The sequence below is a fragment of the Corythoichthys intestinalis genome, chromosome 15 (assembly GCF_030265065.1).
Source record: "Corythoichthys intestinalis isolate RoL2023-P3 chromosome 15, ASM3026506v1, whole genome shotgun sequence".
NCBI classification, from domain to species: Eukaryota; Metazoa; Chordata; class Actinopteri; order Syngnathiformes; family Syngnathidae; genus Corythoichthys; species Corythoichthys intestinalis.
Window position 1 is genome coordinate 51,114,880 of NC_080409.1, and position 21,236 is coordinate 51,136,115.

Sequence of the window (21,236 nt, forward strand, 5' to 3'; positions counted from 1 at the left end):
AAATCTGTACCCACAATTAAGTAATCTGTGGATTACTGTGGGTACTTTATCTTTACCCACAAGTAGGTAATCTGTGGTAACAGATTACCAAATTACAAAAATTGCTCCATATTCAGAGATTCTGTGAGACATCTATGATAAACATCTATTCTCAACTACAAATTTTATTTTATCATTGCTCAAACTGAGTAAAATATATAGAAAGATAGGTCATAAATATTTTTAATCATTCATTTTACACATTATCTTTATAAAGCAATGGTGCAAATGTAACCAGGATGCTGCGTTCAATTACTACTACAGTGTTTTGTCATTATCAATACTAAAAAAAAAGAAAATAACGATTTGTCAAATTTACACATTTAACAATTTAGCGTGTCACTCAATTAAAACTTACACATGAACTCAGGTGTTGTACTTTCGCTCTTCATGCGAGTCGTTTCCAGGCGCGTTCTACATAGTTGTCATAATTCCCATCGTTTTAATAGCTTGATTGAACGTAGCATAAAGTCACACCCATTCGCAATATTGATTGGCTCCTGGTTGCAAACCGCTCGTTCTAATTGGCTGTTTTCGGCCCATTGAATCCCCTCCTCTACCTTTGTGGATTTCATGCGCTCCGGATGAAAACGCTTTCTTGTTGTTTCCCGTGGCTCGCGCTAGTCAAGTCGTCCACTGTCTACCGGTCTGGAGTCCCACGTTTGGAGACGAGAGGACAATAGAACCACCGAAGGAACTTTAATATAATATTTACTTCTAACCGAGGGACAACCATTTATTCCGAATGGATTGGGAGCAGTTCAACTGAAAGGGAGCTACTAGCCAGCCAAGGGGTTAAGAAAACTACACATCACCGCGGAGTATCGTGTCTGGGACCGAGCGTTGTCCGAGAGCTACCCAGTCATGGTTCACTGTCACCCGGGGCCGTCAAGGACTCTGCTACCGCTTCTTTGAACTTTTCCCTTCTAAGACATTGATACCAGAAACAAGAAGGCTTTTTCCCAGCTGAAAAAGCCGCGTTTTCTCCTGTTTGTCCAATAGTAGAAGTGGAGAACAGTGTTTGGATTGTTAATTATGCCTGATCAAATCACGGTATCGGAGTTTGTGGTGGAGACCAACGAGGACTACAAGTCACCCACCGCCTCCAACTTCACAACCAGGATGCCACACTGCAGGAACACTGTGGCGGCATTGGAAGAGGTGCGTGCACGAGGTTGATTGAGAATGCAAACATCCACACTTTATCCTTGTGAAGTGTTTCTCAACTTTGTTGATTCAGTGCACATAATTTACCATATCAGACCCTGAAAAATTTCATGGCACATAGCTAAACATAAAATTTTGAGGAAAAGGTGTGTTCAAAGGTTAATTATGATATACAGCGTGCCACCTAGTGGAAGAAAATGTAATTATCCTGACTGCCACTACGGGTAGTCCCCGGGTTAAGAACGAGTGATGTTCCTACGCTGGCGACGTAACCCAAATTTCCGCGCATGTTGGAATTAACCATTTTTAGTACTCTTAAATCTTCAAATAACCATCCAAAAAGTCCAAAAGTACCGCGTAGCCGTTTCGGAGTCCATAGGGAACAAACAAACACACGGATAAAGTTCTATAGTTATATATGTGTATATATACACAGTATATATATATATGTATATGGCGGAAAACACAGACAAGACTGAAAAAGCAGTTTCTGCTCTTGCACTCCTCTTTAAAAGAAACGGCTGTATTTTGGGCCAGAAGAACTGTTGTGTTTGATAGAACAATATGTCAATTTGTTATATTCCCATGTTTCACCCATAAAATCCCCCAAAAATCCAGCTGTGGCCATTCACAGCTGTGTCTTGACACTCTGTGATACGTGGATCGAAACAAGGTTAGTACGTGATAATATCTCAAATTCATGGCGTCTGTAATTCTGCTCTCGCGTGCTCTCACCTCCAGATAGGGTTTTGCTGTTAAATTTTTTTTTTTTTTAAATGCCCTCCCGTTCAAAATGTTTCTTCCCCCAGAAAATTGAGATTTTAAGCTTTCCAATGATGTATTACAAATGCATATCGGACAATTTTGAAATTTGGCCAAATTGGGGGTCTCAGAGTGGAACTTCAAGTCACCTGAGTGAGAGAACAAGTATTTGATACACTGCCAATGTTGGCAGTGTATCAAATACTTGTTCTCCCCACTGTATAAAAGTATAAATAGATGTGGGCCGGACCATGTTATTTTTGACAGTGGTGGAAGTCTAATTCATTTTGAATGAACCAGGGCTGCAGCTATCAATTATCTTAGTAGTCGATTAAGCGATGAACTAGTCAGTTTGAATAATCGAGTAATCGGATAAGAAACATAAAAAAAAAAAAAATCTAATAAAATAGCTAAGCTGGGCTTCAAATGGTATAAAAAAAAATGAGAATCTAGTATGTACAACAAAACAACAAATGGCTAACTCACATAGCAAAAGTCTGCTAGCTTAAGTGCTGTAAAATGCTTTTTTTTTTTTTTTTTTTAAACGCTGCTCTTAACCAGGGGTGTCCAAACTTTTTGCAAAGGGGGCCAGATTTGGTGTGGTTAATATGAGGGGGGCCGACATTGGCTGACGTCCTTTACGTAGAACAATACAAGCAAATTTTAGCAAGCCTTTCGGTGTGTCACATTTGCTTTATTATTTTTTTAAATTAATAATTTCTATCTCGCAACTAGCCTTTGTAGCGTTCTTTTTCGACTCTTGGGCTCTTGCAAAATACTGCTGCTGTGAAATTAAACTAGCTTCAAGTTGCATCAATTTCTCGCCACGTATCTTCCCTGTAATCTTGTCGTACATGTCAGCGTGTCTTGTTTGGTAATATTGCCTCACATTGAAGTCTTGAAAAACAGCGACTGTCTCTTTGCAAATGAGGCAGACACAGTTGTTGCATATTTTAGTGAAGAAATAGTCCAATTTCCACCTATCGTTGAAGCGTCGGCCATCGCAGTCAACTTTCTTTTTGTTTTTTTGTTGATTGTCGCCATTTTAGAAAATTGGGAATAAAGGGTCACACGGGGTAATGTTACTTAGAGTGCTGCTGCCTTTTAGTGGGTAAATGAGGAGCAGCATTTAGTGTCTAAGCTACTTCATATGCTGGTACCAGTACTGCTGACCAATTTATTAAGTCTGTGTGCGGGCCAGACGTTATTGATTTTATGACAGAGGCTGGGGGCCGGATAAAATTTGACCACGGGCCACATTTGGCCCCCGGGCCGGACTTTGGACATGTCTGCTCTTAACCAATGCCTAAAACACATATTCCCACAAAAAACGGCTTAATATGCCTATAAACTAAATTACGAATGCATTAAAAAAACATGAGCTCAAACAAAAACTTGGCTTATGTTGGTCTTCACAGGGAGCAGCTGGATTCAGCCATGTGAACTGAGATGTCATATTTACTTTTGCCACTAGAAGGCAGTGTATCCACTATCCACCCAAATCAATGAAACTAATTGTGAACACTTTCCAACCAAACTAATACAACGCCACTTTAATTAAACGAATACTCAAAGCAGCAAAATTTGAACCTTTTTAAAAAAAATTTTTTTTAATCAAATTACTCGAGTTACTCGATTAATCGTTGCAGCACTACTGCAAAGGTTTAGAATTTTCAGGCCAAGTTGAATCACAGATCAAATTTGACCCAGAGTTTCCCACTCCTACTCGATATAGTTTTCGTTTAACACAGCATGCTTGCTTTTGAAATACTTTAGGATAAGATAATCTTTGTAAAAATCAGATTCCCCCTGTTGGATCTCATAAGAGAGTGCAGATGTACCTTTTGAGTGAGCTTATATGAGGTTTTACATCCACGCAGGCTTGGCTGCAAGTGTCGTGCACTGGCTTTACAAGAACACAAATATGCAAATATAATGCTGCCGTCCCATTTGATGGTTGCATTATGAGCACGACACGACTTGGCGTTACTTTCTTGATAATGTGAAGCTTTTCTGGAAGAGGGCTTCCGGTTTGCTCCCCGCCGGCATCCCTCTCCCTTGTTAGAGTTTCCCGACTTTGTAAGCTCCACGGCCTAGAGCCTCGCCCTGCGCCGGTGGTAAAAATAGAATTTCCCTCATGAGCGGGTTGGCAGTGGGCGGCGTGTATGTACAGTATATGTGTGTTAGTGTGTCTCTGCCTCTTTAAAACGTCAGGTGACATGAGGGCCAGTCGGTCGCTTGCTCTATAAGCAAGAAAATTGAATTGGAATCACTTAGCAAGATCACAGAATGGAGGCAACTAGACTAGAGTTGTCCCGATCACATATTTTTGCACCCGAGTTCGAGTCACATGATTTTTAAGATCTGCCGATTCAGAGTACCTAAGGCTGCAATAACTAATCAATTAAATCGACGAATAAATTAGTTGCCAACAAATTTGATCATCGATATTTGCCGGCAGCTTTGAGCAATCCCGTTTGGGTCCTTGTTGGAGAAGCTGCATGCCCGCCAGTGGTTAGAGCAAGAGAGAGTTATACTGCTATACTCATGTTGAGTTGTTGAATCAATGTTGTTTTGGCAGTCCTTTTAATTTTCGTCTTAGTCTTTTGGACGATAATACTTATCAGTCTTAGACATGAAGTGTATCCACCCAAATCAATCAAACTAAATGCAACACTTTCAAAACAAAGCATTACAACATCACTGTAATTAAACACATTATTGAAGAAGCAAAATTTTATTTGGAGCTTTTTTCTAATCGGATTACTCGATTTAATAGATTAATCGTTGCAGCACTTGTTTTGACAAAAAAAAAAAAAAAAAATCACCGAGAGGCTTTGGAAAGTTGCCAGATTTAGCGAAAAAGTTGCCAAGTTGGCAACACTGCCAATGAGTTAAGACTTCAAAATACAAATAAATACATTTTAAAAACGCAACCTTCTTCAAAAATGACGTGATTGGACCCGATTTCCGATCACTTGATCGTATCGGGAACATCCCTAAATTAGACTTTTGTGGTGTTTTGAAGACATTTGTTTATGGTTTGACCATAGACTTCATAATGTATTGAGGGGGCGATTCATAGGGTGCCTATCTCCGTCAAAGCTGACAGAGTGGAGAAACAGACAGAGCTTTTTCCGTTGAAAATTCTTGTGAATAAATGCTTCAATCCCTGAATTCTTTATAGATATTGATGTAAAACTGTCTCGATTCTTGGTTAAAGACAAAAAAATCGTGCCGTTAGCATTTGTTTTATGTAAATATGGCGAACTATCATGCTAGTCAGTAAGCAAATTAGCGGCCGCCATATCGCAAAGAGCTTTTTCCGTTGATAATTTTTGTGAATAAATGCTTAAATCCCTGAATTCTTTATAGATGTGGCCGTAAAACAGTCTCGATTCTTGGTCAAAAGCAAAAAAAAAAAAAAAAAAAGAAAGAAAGTGCAATAAAAAACTGCTAATAAATGAAGCGGAGTGTGGGACGGCCTCGTTCGGGAAGCCGTGACGCAGCGAATGGGGAATGTGTCATGTCAATACATTATGAAGTCTATGGGTGTGACGTCATGCAGAATAAAGTATGTGCTTAATTCCTCGTAACTGTCGGTCTAGTTTGCAAAAGACTTCTGTAGTTCCACTGTTCTATGTTCATTGCATAAACAGTCCAGTTGAGACAAGATATAGTTGTATTTTTTGAACCTGAGGCTAATCCACATCTGGGCTCAGTGTCAACTTCACTGTAAGCCGTCTGAGCCTCCGCACCTTGCTTTATTTGTATTCTTACACAGACAGACACCTGCTCAGGCTGCCGGGTGCCCCGCTGACATCATCACCTGTCTACGCACCGTTGCTGTTGGTTTATAATTAATCTGCTTTGAGGGGTTATTCCTGCTCCACTTTGAAGAAAATGTGTCAGTTGAGCGTGTTAAATTTGAGAGACGTTACTGCCTGCCCCGTTGGACTTGTTTGAATAGAATTGGGCAGCTTTGTTTCTAAGTGTCGCTGTCGAATCTGCTCAACTGTTGTTTCGCTGTTGTTTTTTGACATTGACCTGCCAGTGCTCGAGCTCGGCCAGAACACGGCTTTATTGTGAGCGCTCACTTTAGCCTAGTACTTCTCAAATAGTGGGGCCAAGCAATGTTGGGTGTGGCGCATGTGACCTCGAGGAACATACTTTTTTGCCGTATTAGCAAAGAGCACTGGAGATATTAAGAGTTAAGACGAGGAAATATGATGAAGCGTATGTAGCGTTTGGCTTTTGGCTTTGACTTTTAATACAGTTGGAGACGAAGAAATATCAGTCTGTTTACTGTGTCTAAAAATGTTTGCAGCGGACAGTAGGAAGCCAAATCAATTAAGATGTCACTTTAAGATAGACCCCAATCACATTGATGACCCACTTGATTCTCATTATCATTAAAACCATTTATGAGTTCACCTCCACTAGACATGTGCTGATTACCGGTTTCAAGGTATACCGTGGTATGAAAACGTGAAGGTTTCAAAACCGCAAAAATTTTCTGTCATACCGTCCGTAAGGTATTAGCTGTTTTTTATGTGCCACAAAATGCATGGAGAAATCTGTCGCTTGCAGCTGTAAGGCTCAACCATCCCGCACCGGTTGTTGCTCAGTGTCAGTGAGTCAGCTGTGCTAGACGGTGGCTGGAGGAAGTGAAACTCCTGAACTTTTTCCCCCATCAAAGAAAATGAAATATCTGGTATGGGAGTACTTCGGCTACGGAAAACTTAGACGGCGCGGCCTCAAAGAGTTAAGGCCAACCGACATGTAAAACATGTTTGCAGAGGCAATACCTCCAATATGATTTTGTATTCATACAAAAGTAAAGGTTAGTAAACACAGTCATGAACGTTTCCCACAGGCTACGAGAGTTAACTCTAGTGTATTTAGTGTGTCTAGCGGTTGTAAAAGATGGTGTTTTTTTCTCTTGCAACTCTCTGTTTTGAGAGAGTGTGTGTATAAGGTAAATAGGGCTGCAGCGTTCGACTATTTTAGTAGTCGATTAATCAATGAACTAGCTATTTTGAATAATCGAGTAATCGGATAAGGGACATAAAAAATGAAAAAACCTGAGCCTAGCCTCAAACGGTATAAAAAGAATAAATAAACGAGGACCTAAGTACAACAAAAGAACAATTGGCTAACTTACATAGCAAAATTCCGCTAGCTTCAATGCTATAAAATGCTAACTTTTCTTTTTTTACAATGCTCTTAACAAATAGTTCAAACACATATTCCCACAAAAAACGGCTAAATATACCTATGAACTAAACTACGGATGCATTAAAAAAATATTAGCTCAAACAAAAACTTGGCTTATGTTGGTCTTAACAAGGAGCAGCTGGATTCAGCCATGTGAAATGAGTTATATTCACTGTTGCCACTCGAGAGCAGAGAGCACAAATCAACCAAACTAAATGCAAGCACTTTCTAAGCAAACCATTACAACGCCATTTTAATAAATGCTCGTTAACAAAACAAATACTGGAAGCAGCAAAATTTAATTCGAATCTTTTTCACTAATCGAATTACTTGAGTTAATTGATTAATCGTTGCAGCACTAAATGTAAACATAATACGAGTCATACACGTGCTTTTTATGTAAAATAATTGAATTATTTTTGTTGTGACGGTAATAATGTTGAGTCATGGCTGTGGGTTTTGGCTCAACTAAAGTACTGCATTTTTAAAAATTTTATTTAGAATATTTAGTTATTTTTAGGGCTGTCAAACGATTGAAATTTTAATAGAGTTAATTACAGCTTAAAAATTAATTAATCGAAATTAATCGTAATTCAAACCATCTATAAAATATGCCATATTTTTCTGTAAATTGTTGTTGGAATGGAAAGATAAGACACAAGACGGATATATACATTCAACATAGGGTACATAAGTACTGTATTTGTTTACTATAACAATAAATCAACAAGATGGCATTAACATTATTAACATTCTGTTAAAGCGATCCATGGATAGAAAGACTTGTAGTTCTTAAAAGATAAATGTTAGTACAAGTTATAGAAATTTTATATTAAAACACCTCTTGATGTTTTTGTTTTATTAAAATTTGTAAAATTTTCAATCAAAAAATAAACTAGTAGCTCGCCATTGTTGATGTCAGTAATTAAACCATGCTCACTCATTGTAAAATAAAATCCTTTGGACCCAAGCGCCAGCGGAGGGCGCCAAACACAAAAAAACAAGTAACTAGCGGACATTGCACTGCTGTCATTTTAATCTGTTTGAGCGGGGCATGTGCGTTAATTACGTCAAATATTTTAACGTGATTAATTTAAAAAATTAATTACCGCCCGTTAACGCGATAATTTTGACAGCCCTAGTTATTTTTAAAAATTTATTTAACTTTATACTTAAGTTCCAATTTGCTAATCTTTTGAAAATAAAAATCCTGTTGAATAGAGAAAAGTTATTTCATTTATTTATTCGTTTATTTTAAACCAGATATGTCAAAGTAAGATATTTTAGAGCTGTAATTGCAATACCGTGGTACCGTGATAGTTTGGCTTAAGGTTGTCATACCATCAGAATATCATACCGACACATTCCTGCCAGGTCGGATTCGGGTGCAAAAATATGCAATCGGGACATCCCTAGTTTTAAGCATTAATGTTGAAACATTTCATTTACTGTGTTTAGAAACAAACCATGAAAAATGCTTAAAACATCCTTTAAAGTTTATTTTAGCAATGTAATTTCTTGTTTTTTAACCTTAAACTGATATCTGAGAACAGTTTGTAGTTGTATTCTAAATTTATGGAGTGAAATATTTTCGAATGTTTTGCCTTTTCTGTCTTTTCTCCCAAGTTGATATTGACTTTCTTGATGTGAACTCTTCTAAAGTGAGTTCACCGTTTTTACAGTAATCTCGAGAAGATGCACTAATCTCAATTTAGTTCCATCCTTTTTCATCTAGGTTAAAGGAAGGCAAATCCTCAAAGTGATGACAAAGCGTCTGTTTGGTTTCCACGCTAGGTTTTTTTGGGGTGCAATTTGTTAACAGAGGGGATTAATTGGTTTGTGGCAAGTGATTAATGCATAAATCTGCTGTACCAGATGGCTTCCAAATTCCCCATTTAGTTTGCTTTGAATTGACATGGGAGGTGAAAATTAAAGTAAAGCGGAGCAATAAGGACAGTAGAGGTGCAACAATTAATCGATTTAATCGACAACAAATCAATCAGCAAATTAATCGACAACTATTTTGATAACCAATAGATGGTTTAGGACCTTCTTCACCCTAATCTTGTCTAAATTCATGAAATTATAACATATAACTTCTCATTTGTAAATATGATCAGATTTCTTATTTATATTTCTTTAAGTCAAAGTAGGACAGGAACAAAATCTGATTTTACTTTGGAAAACAATTCACTTTTTTGCCAATTTTTGGACATCTAACTGTCTAAACTAGCTTCTGAATAAGGCGGTGATGGGGAAAATGGCATTCTATATGTATATTGTAATATGGCGGAAAACACAGACAAGACTGAAAAAGCAGTTTCTGCTCTTGCCTTCCTCTTTAAAATAAACTGCTGTATTTTAAGCCAAAAGAACTGTTGTGTTTGATAGAGCAATATGTCTATATGCTGCCATAGCACGAAGCCTCCGAACTATTTTTAATTTTTCCGTTTTACCCTGAAAACCCGCGTTTACAGATGTCGCGCAACCGCTTTTGTTTCAACCTAGCCATAAAAAGAAGGTAAATAATTATGTTTATTATTCAAAATGTCATTTTTAGCTCAATCATTAAATGATGGTTTTGTAAAGGGCTATATAAATAAATTTGATTGATTGATTGATTGATCGCTTAATTGTGTTTTTTTTGTTACTGTTGCATTTTCCCCGACATGTTAAATTGATCCAAACAAAGAAAAATTGAAAAATAACATTTAAAAGGGTAACTGTATGAAAAAGAAAATCTCAACTACTCCTTGTTGCCTGCGATTTCTGCATCGCGACCCTTGTTATATCACCATGTTTCACCCATAAAATCCCCCAAAAATCCGGCTGTGGCCATTCACAGCTGTGTGTTGACACTTGGTGATACATGCTACATGGAGTTTTTGGATCGAAACAAGGTAAGTACGCGATAATATCTTGTTAAAATCGTGACGTCTTTAATTCTGCTCTCGCGTGCTGTCACCTCCAGTTAGGGTTTTGCTGTTTAAAAAATATTTATTTATTTATTTATTTTTAAACGCCCTCCTGTTCAAAATTTTTCTTCCCCCAGAAAATTGAGATTTTAAGTTTTCCAATGATATATCACACATTCATTTTGGACAATTTTGAAATTTGGCCAAACTGGGGGTCTCAGAACGGAACTTCAAGTCACTTGAGTGTTTTCCACCATATGTTTTTTCCTCTTCATTGGGCATTTTATGGATGGTGCGACTTTTACTCAGGTCCAACTTATAGTCCGAAAAATACGGTATATCGGCCTCAAATATCAGCTTACAAAATCGGTTTGGGATATTGGCAATCGGCTGATTTTTTTTTTTTTTAAAGATATCGGTATTAGCATCGACATTTGAAAATCCGATACGGTTGACCTCTAAAAAGTACTGTGCAATTTTTTTGAAAAATAGGGTCTTTTAGGGGTGTAAAAAAAATTTGATTCTGAGATATATTGCAAATTACATCACGCAATTCTAGCACTGATTCAAAATCTGTATCGATCCTTACACGTGTGTTTTTGTGGAAATAACCAATTTAGAGGCTGCATTTCTTCTCCCGTCCAGTAGTTGGCAGCACGCAGCATAATTGCCTTGCTGTCAGCTGAAGTAACAACAACATTAGACTAATCTGAGTAGAGATTTGTCTACGTCGCCCCTTGTGGTTGCTCGGATTAGTCATTTAATGAATCTGAAATTTGGGTTTATTTTGGCTTTGACTGCAAAAACGGGATTAATCGCGATAGGAATTGTATCGCCTGATATGAGGCAATACACACCTCTAGGGTCTGTGTTGATTGAGTTGCTCAATTTGGAAGCTCTTACAGTAGGTAGAGTATTTGTTTTCACGCCGTTTGTGATTCATTAGGTGAGTGGTTATATTATGAAAGTCATAGAGCTCCTTTCGTCACGATATATATGTTTATGTGTCTGTGTTTTTTGCATGTTTATGCTTGTGTGTGCCGCTATTGCTAAAAGCAGAGTGGTAAAAACCTGTTTATCCAGTAAGAGGATGTTGAGCTTTGTTCACGACCCCCCTTTGTGGCTTTGTAAAGTACAACTTCTCTGTCTCCACACTTTTCACAGATCTTGTAATGACAAGAGGCGGCCTGTTTGGAGCCCAATCAATTTGATTATCGTAGTGTTTAACTGAGAAGTTTCAGATTTTGTCTGTGAGATCCTAGTGTTTGAAGTTCAATGGCGTACCGCAAGCAACACGTCACTTCCGTTCAATAATATTCATGACATTAGCTACTGTTGCTATGTTTGCGATGTTTACAGAGCTAAACCTACCAATTCTCTCCGAAAATAATGTGCCTGGTGCCAAATTAACTGGCAAAGATGTGGAAGAACATAAAAATGTTCAGTTAAAGAGATGGCTTGAGTGTCGAAGGCTGAAAAAGACGAAGAAAACGAGCCGGCATAAGCATAGCCTTAGCTTTTTTATCGACCCGACTGACAATGACATTCTCCTGTTTCAACAAGCTATCCTTTACCATCAGCCCTGTCTTTCTTATATATCCTCTGGTTGTCCTACATCTCTGACCGTTCTTGGGGGTAATTTTAGTTAGCTTTGTGTAGCGATCGCAAATGCTACTCAGTGACAGCCAACGAACACTTTTAATTTTTTCATTGATAACAAATCTTAATTCTATAATTTATTTACACGTCCCCCTTACTAAAGTTGATATATAAAACAGAAACGGTAACAGTGGCAGTCAGATACCATTGTAAGTCTTTTCAGGTAATTCATTGTCGAGAGAAGCAGTACGGCACAACGTTACGCTAAAAAATAAGTTAAAAATATAAATATGGCTTACCTCTTTGTCCTCTGAAAAACCATGCCAACCCAACAAAACGTTTACTGCATATGAAATGTGAATGGATTCACCGAGCTGGTGATAAAGTCCGCGCAAGTTGATTCGGTCTTCACATTTTTTCCCGAGTTTTTGGTTTCCGGAAACGTATGAAAAAAAACATCCTTCATGTGTCATAATGTCTAAAGTTATTTCTACAAGTTCCAAAAAAGCAATGTGTCATCGGCATGTTCGTTTTTGAAAGATTACCGGCGAAAAGTAGCACAAATTACGTTGTTTCTATGCGGGGGCTGGTCTATAATGTCCAACTTCGGCTTTACTTCCGCTTTACGATGCGACGTCACAGTCTAAAAATAGCATGCGTACGGTATGCCATTGCTAAAAATGGCTAACGTTGTTGTTGTTCAAGTCGTGGTTTGATGTGTAAAAAAATTCAACTGTTTGGGTGTCACTGCAATGTTTTCATAATCCTGCAAATACGAAGTCCTATCAAATGTTGGGATGTGTCAACATGATATCTAGTCACGCTATTTTGCAAAAATGACTGATATTGTGATATCCCAGGCCAGCAGTGATAAAACTTTGTAAGGAAACAATTTTTTGAAAAATGATATGTAAGATAGTTTTCCCAAAAAAAAAAAAAAAATATATATATATATGGCGGAAAACAGAGACTAGACTGAAAACAGTTTCTGCTCTTGCACCCCTCTTTTAAAGAAACTGCTGTATTTTAAGCCAAAAGAACTGTTGTGTTTGATAGAACAATATGTGTTTATGTTGCCATAGCAGATTCATGGCACATTAAGCCCCCAAACGATTTTTAATTTGTCCGTTTTACCCTGGAGACCCCCGTTTACAGACGTCGCGCAACCTCTTTTGTTTCAATGCAGCCATAAAACAAAGATAATTAATTATATTTATTATTCGAAATGTCTGTCATTTTAAGCTTAGAATCATTAATTAATGTCTAATATTTAGTAAAAAAAAAAAAAAACGACTTTAAAAGAGTTATTTAATTGCATATTTTAAACTTTTAAAAAAATTACGTCACAATGAAAAAAATGGTGTCTGTAAATAAGTCTACCTCATAACTATCTGTATCTGTAAATATGTTTTTTTTTTTTTTTTTGTTACCGTCGCATTTTTCCCAATATCTTAGATGATAAATAATCGATCCAAACAAAGAAAAATTGAAAAAAAAAAAGTTTAAAAGGGTAAATATATGAAAAAGAAAATCTTGACCACTCCTTGATGATCCTGCGATTTCTGCGTCGCGACCCTTGTTATATTACCATGTTTCACCCATGAAATCCCCCCAAAATTCGGCTGTGGCCATTCACAGCTGTGTCTCGACACCCGGTGAAACATGCTACGTGGAGTTTTTGGAAAAGAGGTAAGTAAGCGATAATATCTCGTTAAAATCGTGGCGTCTTTAATTCTGCTCTCTTGTGCGCTCACCTCCAGTTAGTTTTGCTGCTTAAATTTTTTTATTTTTTATTTTTAAATGCCCTCCGGTTCAAAATTTCTTCCCCCCGAAAATTGAGATTTTAAGCTTTTCAATGATGTATCACACATGCATATAGGACAATTTTTGAAATTTGGCCAAATTGAGGGTCTCAGAGCGGAACTGCAAGTCTCCTGAGTGTTTTCTGTCATATATATATATGTTGTCTCCAAAAAGACAACCCCAAGATCTCCCCCAGTTTCCGTCAGTGGCTGTCGAAAAGTTAAATGAAGACTGTTGCGTTGGCTTTTTTCTATTTCAAATATGTGACCATACGAGTTCCATGAGAAGGAGGAGTCGACAATAGCCCCCAGGGATGAGTTGACCTCCTTTGTAAAATATTGATCTTGGTTAAACCGTTACTAAAACGTTTCTAGTTGATCTTAGGGAATATCTCTCTGAAGCTTGCCACAGTAACTGAATGAATCCAGGCAGAGCAACAACAATGCACCGAAGCTTTGTTCTGTCCTTCACATTTTTTGTGACCCCAAATGTATTGACTTTTACCTCACCCGTAATGGCAGGCACTTATGTTTTGGGCAGAGACGATTTACGAGGGGAGTAAGGATTTTCAGTTGTGTCAGCGACCAACTTGGCTGTCATTTTCCAGAGCATGCAGAATTTAAATGTTAATATGCAATGCACAGACAGGACATCTTCTGAACCTCTTGAGCGATTAATTCTGCAGTATGAAGTTTTGACATTAGGCTTAATCTTTGAGTGAGCGGGGGTTTAATTAGTTGGAGTTGATTTCAACAAATTCCGCGCACTTAGTAAGGTATTTGTTTCAGAGCCCCGGAGTGGCTAAGCTAGCGCGAGTCAATTTGGCTGACTTAGCATGCCAATAATAAACAGCGAATGCACTCATGAAAATCAATTCCACCGACTAATTAAACCCTCACTAGCTCGAAAAATAAGCCTGATGTAAAAAAAATCTGATCTTCCCCTTTATGTAAGGTCAAAAATGTAAGGTTTCCATGCAAATTATGCATGATCTATTTTGTCTGCTATCTACAGAAACCCTCTTATGCCACATATAAAATTGATTTAATCTGAGCCAAAAACTTGCAAAGTAGTGCCGGTCTTCATGTTTTTTACTCCAAAACAGTCCTCGCTTATTGAAAGTTACCATCTATGTTATTCTGTTTTTTTAATTCTTCTCTTTAATCTTATTCCAACTTCAACATATTCTAAAAATTCATGCCACACGGGCTTCTATTCAGTTTTTGCAAAATATTTACACTTCATCCAACCAACCAACCAACCCAACCAACCCAACTAACCAACCCAACCAACAACCCAACCAACCAACCAACCAACCAACCAACCAACCAACCAACCCAACCAACACCGGTCGCACAGGGACTGAACAGACCTTACCAGGGGACTCGGTACCCTGTACTCTCAAAGCCGAAGTCAGTGGCAACAGTATCTCCAAGGCCTCCCGCCGGTGGGACATGCCCGGAACCTCTCGCCAGGGAGGCGTTCGGGAGGCTCCCGAACCAGATGCCGGAGCCACCTCAGTTGGCTCCTCTCAACGTGGAGGAGTAGCGGCTGACCCAGATTCCCTCCCAGATGACTGAGCTTCTCACCCTATCTCTAAAGGAGAGGCCGGACACCCTGCGGAGGGAACTCATTTCGATCTTGTTCTTTCGGTCATGACCCACAGCTTGGGAACATAGGTCAGAGTAGGAACATATATCGACTGGTAAATCGAGAGTTTTGGCTCGGCTCCTTCCTCACCACAACGGACCGGTACAGAGTCCGCATCACTGCAGACGCTGCACCGATCCGCCTGTCAATACCCTGCTATTTCCTACCCTCGCTCGTGAACAAGACCCCAACAAACTTGAACTCCTCCACTTGGGGCAGGACCTCATCCCAAACTTGGAGAGGGCACACCACCCTTTTCTGACGGAGGACCACGGTCTCGGATTTGGAGGTGCTGAACTTCATACCAGCCGCTTCACACTCTGCTGCGAACGGCTCCAGTGAGAGTTGGAGATCACGGCTTGATGAAGCCAACAGGACCACATCATCTGCAAAAAGCAGAGATGCAATGCTGAGACCACCAAACCGGACCTCTCAACGCTTCAGCTGCACCTAGAAATTCTCTCCATAAAAGTTATGAACAGAATCAGTGATAAAGGGCAACCTTGGTGGAGTCCAACCCTCACTGGGAACGAATCCGACTTCCTCCCAGAAATGCGGACCAAACTCTGACACCGGTTGTACAAGGACCGAACAGCCTTTACTAGGGAACTCTGTACCCCTGTACTCTCAAAGCCGAAGTCAGTGGCAACCGGTGTTTATTTTAGGCTACAGAACAGGAAGTGACCCTGGAATCTCCCCAAAAAGAATAGGCAGTGACTCAAACGCAACAGTAATTGACCTGTAAATGCCCCGAAAATCAGAAAGACTGGCTGCGAATGCTCTGTCTTTAAGTGAACTAACAATCATTCGCCCTTCCCACTCTAAATGGATTGGGCATCTAGCACCGTCAAAGGCAGCCATTGAGTTAGCAGAGACGGTATTCTAGCGGAAGATTTTGGTAGCAACTTGTTGGTTGTTTTTAAAAAGTGACACGTTTTTAAAACAATATTTTGATACTTTATAGGAACATATCGATAACCGTTTGGTATACAAAGTATCACGATATAATTTTGATATTTCGTCACACTCCTTGTATGCCAGATATGCAGTGGTCAAACAAGTTACCTCACTGTTGATTTTGTAGCCAGATTACGGTGGAATACTTCTGGGAATGGCGATGGTATTCTCAGCATCTATTAGGCAACTGTTGGCACTGGCTGCGAATGCCATACCAGCCTTTCAGATTCCAGATGGTTGGGCATAGCAATGTAATGAGGCTTGTTAAAAAGCAAATAGGTTTCTATCAACTCATCAGACTTCATAGAGCAGTTTATTGGCTCCTGTTGTGAACATGTTTAGCCTATTTTAATTTTGTAGCCACAATCAGGCTACCAAACAGTTTCCTATTCTGATTCTGGCCTGTTTTTTCTCTCTTGTTAGCTTGCCAGGTGGCTACGCTTAATAACCCTCTGCGCTACATGGCTGTTATTCTTGTTCACCACTGATGGGTGCTTAAACGTCTCATTTAACATGATAAATTTTACAGCCGCTACGAGAAGACGAGGCAGCGAGTTATTTTATTTTTTGTCCATGTTTCACTCTGTTGTCTTGTCGTTTCTGGGCTTTCTACAGCTCAGTTCCTCCCCCTCCGATGTTTGGCGGGAATGCCCGGTGTCATGCTGAGAACAACAGCTGCTGCCTTAAAACAGGTGGCCCAGAAGAAAGTTTTAACAAGGATTCAGACGCGTGGATTACCAACACACACGGAAATCCACATCTAATAGCCTTAGAGACACATGGATGGACGGGCAAGCACTCACACATATTGCCTAAATGGTCAGCCAGTCCCAAGTGAGAAGATATGGCCAGTCTTGAGTATACCTTGTAAGAAGCTTAATGCTCCCTTGTAATTGCAATGGGATTCTGGCAGGATTAGCACAGTGCTTTTGTCTGGCTTCAGCAATACGCACTTTTTTACGTATAAGAAGCAAGTTGTTTGCAGTCATTTTTAGTTTGGTTGGCTTGGGTAAAGTTTTTAGGTTGTTGTTTGAACTAGACCAGATGTCTGTTGCATGTCGACAGGCACCAACAGTTCAAACAGTCTCACTCTACTTGTTTGGCTCCCATTTGCGTTTTGATGACCTACTCACTCATGGGTACAGCTAGCTTTATGCCAGAAGCGATTGCTCTAAGACTGTAAGGGATGCTCAGTTTCCCCCAAAATGTCAAAAAAATGAGTGATCAAATCCAGTGTTGTCAGTAACGCATACTGTAATCTGATTACTTTCGTTCAGTAACGAGTTATCTAACGCGTTCATTTTTCGAACCCAGTAATCTGATTAAAGTTTGTTTCCTTAGTGTCTGTGCGTTGCTATTTTGTTTTTTCCTCAAGATGTATGTTGAATAAAGAATACTGTAGTCATGTACGAAGAGAATCTGAATAGAAGATATTACTCTTGAGTTTGGCAGTGACATCGGATGTCACGTTTTCTCATCGGGGGATAAAAAACGGGTCACGTGTATTACCATGCTACGAGCGCTGTTGGCGGCCAACAAACAACTGGCTACCTCTCAGGATGCTAACAGTGGAAGACGTAGGAGAAGAACCACAAACGGCTGCATTTGTTTATTGGACATACAGCCATGACTTCACATTTCTCTCCAATAAAGATGACCAAAAATATCTCCGTGCGTCGCAAACTTTGCGCTAGCCCAAAAAGGGCAGTCGACCGCTAATAACGCTACATCTAATTCAAGGAACCACTTGGAATTACAGCACAACGCGACAAAAATCGAAACAAAGCCATCAGGTAACGAGACAGCCAACACTTTTGCAGTTTGTAACCAGCCTTTACGTACATTTTATAGTTATAGTTTGTAACCATAGGCGGAGTGTGACTTTGTGTGTGTGTGTGTGTGTGTGTGTGTGTGTGGGGGGGGGGGGGGGGGGGCAAAAGAGCGAGTCCAAAGTCAAAAGTTTGGACACGCCTCATCATTTGTGCTTTTTTTTTTATATATTTTCACTACTATTGTAAATTTACCGGGGCCCCCCTCTGGAGCCAGGCCTGGAGGTGGGGCTCGAAGGCAAGCGTCTGGTGGCCGGGCCTGTCCCCATGGGGCCCGGCCGGGCTCAGCCCGAAAAGGCAACGTGGGTTCCCCTTCCCATGGGCTCACCACCTGTGGGAGGGGCCAAAGGGGTCGGGTGCGTAGGGAGTTGGGTGGCAGCCAAAGGCGGGGGCCTTGGCGGTCCGACCCCCAGCTGCTGAAGCTAACTCTTGGGACATGGAATGTCACCTCTCTGGCAGGGAAGGAGCCTGAGCTGGTGTGTGAGGCAGAGAAGTTCCGACTAGATATAGTCGGACTCTCCTCCACACACAGCTTGGGTTCTGGTACCAATCCTCTCGAGAGGGGTTGGACTCTCTTCCACTCTGGAGTTGCCCATGGTGAGAGGCGCCGGGCAGGTGTGGGCATACTTATTGCCCCCCGGCTTGGCGCCTGTACGTTGGGGTTTACCCCGGTAGACGAGAGGGTAGCCTCCCTCCGCCTTCGGGTGGGGGGACGGGTTCTAACTGTTGTTTGTGCTTATGCACCGAACAGCAGTTCAGAATACCCACCCTTTTTGGAGTCCTTGGAGGGTGTGCTAGAGAGCACCCCCTCTGGGGACTCCCTCGTTCTACTGGGGGACTTCAACGCTCACGTGGGCAATGACAGTGAGACCTGGAGGGGCGTGATTGGGAGGAACGGCCCCCCCGATCAGAACCCGAGTGGTGTTCTGTTATTGGACTTCTGTGCTCGTCACGGTTTGTCTATAACGAACACCATGTTCAAACATAGGGGTGTCCATATGTGCACTTGGCACCAGGACACCCTAGGCCGCAGTTCGATGATCGACTTCGTAATCGTGTCATCGGACTTGCGGCCGCATGTTTTGGACACTCGGGTGAAGAGAGGGGCGGAGCTGTCAACCGATCACCACCTGGTGGTGTGTTGGCTCCGATGGCGGGGGAAGATGCTGGCCAGACCTGGCAGGCCCAAACGTATTGTGAGGGTCTGCTGGGAACGTCTGGCAGAATCCCCTGTCAGAAAGAGTTTCAACACCCACCTCCGGCAGAACTTCTCCCTTGTCCCGGGGGAGGTGGGGGACATTGAGTCCGAGTGGGCCATGTTCCGCACCTCCATTGTTGAGGCGGCCGATCAGAGCTGTGGCCGTAAGGTGGTTGGTGCCTGTCGTGGCGGCAATCCCCGAACCCGCTGGTGGACACCAGCGGTAAGGGATGCCGTCAAGCTGAAGAAGGAGGCCTATCGGGCCTTTTTGGCCTGTGGGACTCCGGAGGCAGCTGACAGGTACCGGCTGGCCAAGCGGACTGCGGCCTCGGCAGTCGCCGAGGCAAAAACTCGGACATGGGAGGAGTTCGGTGAGGCCATGGAAAACGACTTCCGGATGGCTTCGAGGAAATTCTGGTCCACCATCCGGCGTCTGAGGAGAGGAAAGCAGTGCACTATTAACACTGTGTATAGTGAAGATGGTGTACTGCTGACCTCGACTCGGGACGTCGTGAGTCGGTGGAGAGAATACTTCGAAGCCCTCCTCAATTCCACCGACACGCCTTCCTTTGAGGAAGCAGAGTCTGGGGACTCTGAGGTGTGCTCTTCGATCTCTGGGGTTGAAGTCACTGAGGCGGTTGGTAAGCTCCTCGGTGGCAAGGCCCCGGGGGTGGATGAGATCCGCCCGGAGTTCCTAAAGGCTCTGGATGTTGTAGGGCTGTCATGGCTGACACGCCTCTACAACATCGCGTGGACATCGGGGACAGTGCCTCTGGATTGGCAGACCGGGGTGGTGGTCCCCCTTTTTAAAAAGGGGGACCGGAGGGTGTGTTCCAATTATAGAGGAATCACACTCCTCAGCCTCCCCGGTAAAGTCTATTCAGGGGTGCTGGAGAGGAGGGTCCATCGGGAAGTCGAATCTCGGATTCAGGAGGAGCAGTGTGGTTTTCGTCCCGGCCGTGGAACAGTGGACCAGCTCTACACCCTCAGCAGGGTCCTCGAGGGTGCATGGGAGTTCGCCCAACCAGTCTACATGTGTTTTGTGGATTTGGAGAAGGCGTTCGACCGTGTGCCTAGGGGAATCCTGTGGAGGGTGCTCCGGGAGTACGGGGTACCGAGCCCCTTGGTAAGGGCTGTTCGGTCCCTGTACGACCGGTGTCAGAGTCTGGTCCGCATTGCCGGCAGTAAGTCGAATCCGTTCCCAGTGAGGGTTGGACTCCGCCAAGGCTGCCCTTTGTCACCGATTTTGTTCATAACTTTTATGGACAGAATTTCTAGGCGCAGCCGAAGCGTTGAGGGGGTCCGGTTTGGTGACCTCAGCATTGAATCTCTGCTTTTTGCAGATGATTTAGTGCTGTTGGCTTCATCAAGCCGTGACCTCCAACTCTCACTGGAGCGGTTCGCAGCTGAGTGTGAAGTGGTTGGGATGAAGATCAGCACCTCCAAATCCGAGACCATGGTCCTCAGTCGGAAAAGGGTGGAGTGCCCTCTCCGGGTCGGGGATGAGATCCTGCCCCAAGTGGAGGAGTTCAAGTATCTGGGGGTCTTGTTCACGAGTGACGGTAGGAGGGAGCGGGAGATCGACAGGCGAATCGGTGCGGCGTCTGCAGTAATGCGGACGCTGCACCGGTCCGTAGTGGTGAAGAAGGAGCTGAGCCGAAAGGCAAAGCTCTCGATTTACCAGTCGATCTACGTTCCTGCCCTCACCTATGGTCACGAGCTTTGGGTCGTGACCGAAAGAACAAGATCCCGGATACAAGCGGCCGAAATGAGTTTCCTCCGCAGGGTGTCCGGGCTCTCCCTTAGAGATAGGGTGAGAAGCTCGGTCATCCGGGAGGGACTCGGCGTCGAGCCGCTACTCCTCCGCGTAGAGAGGAGCCAGCTGAGGTGGCTCGGGCATCTGGTTCGGATGCCTCCCGGACGCCTCCCTGGAGAGGTGTTCCGGGCATGTCCCACAGGCGGGAGGCCCCGGGGACGACCCAGGACACGCTGGAGAGACTATGTCTCTCGGCTGGCCTGGGAACGCCTTGGGATCCCGCCGGAGGAGCTGGTTGAAGTGGCTGGGGAGAGGGAAGTCTGGGCTTCCCTGTTAAAGCTGCT

At 42.2% G+C, this 21,236-nt stretch overlaps 1 protein-coding gene across 3 annotated transcripts in view; it reads left to right on the forward strand.

Annotated features, from left to right (window-relative positions):
- The first annotated feature begins 642 nt into the window (after nucleotides 1-642).
- asap2a (ArfGAP with SH3 domain, ankyrin repeat and PH domain 2a) overlaps nucleotides 643-21,236 on the forward strand; it is a 119,125-nt gene continuing 98,531 nt past the window's right edge. For all 3 annotated transcript variants that reach the window (XM_057860328.1, XM_057860326.1, XM_057860327.1), the window contains exon 1: nucleotides 643-1,200. In XM_057860328.1, the coding sequence (XP_057716311.1) occupies nucleotides 1,075-1,200 (126 nt within the window). In that variant the 5' untranslated portion in view covers nucleotides 643-1,074. The remainder of the gene's footprint in view (nucleotides 1,201-21,236) is intronic.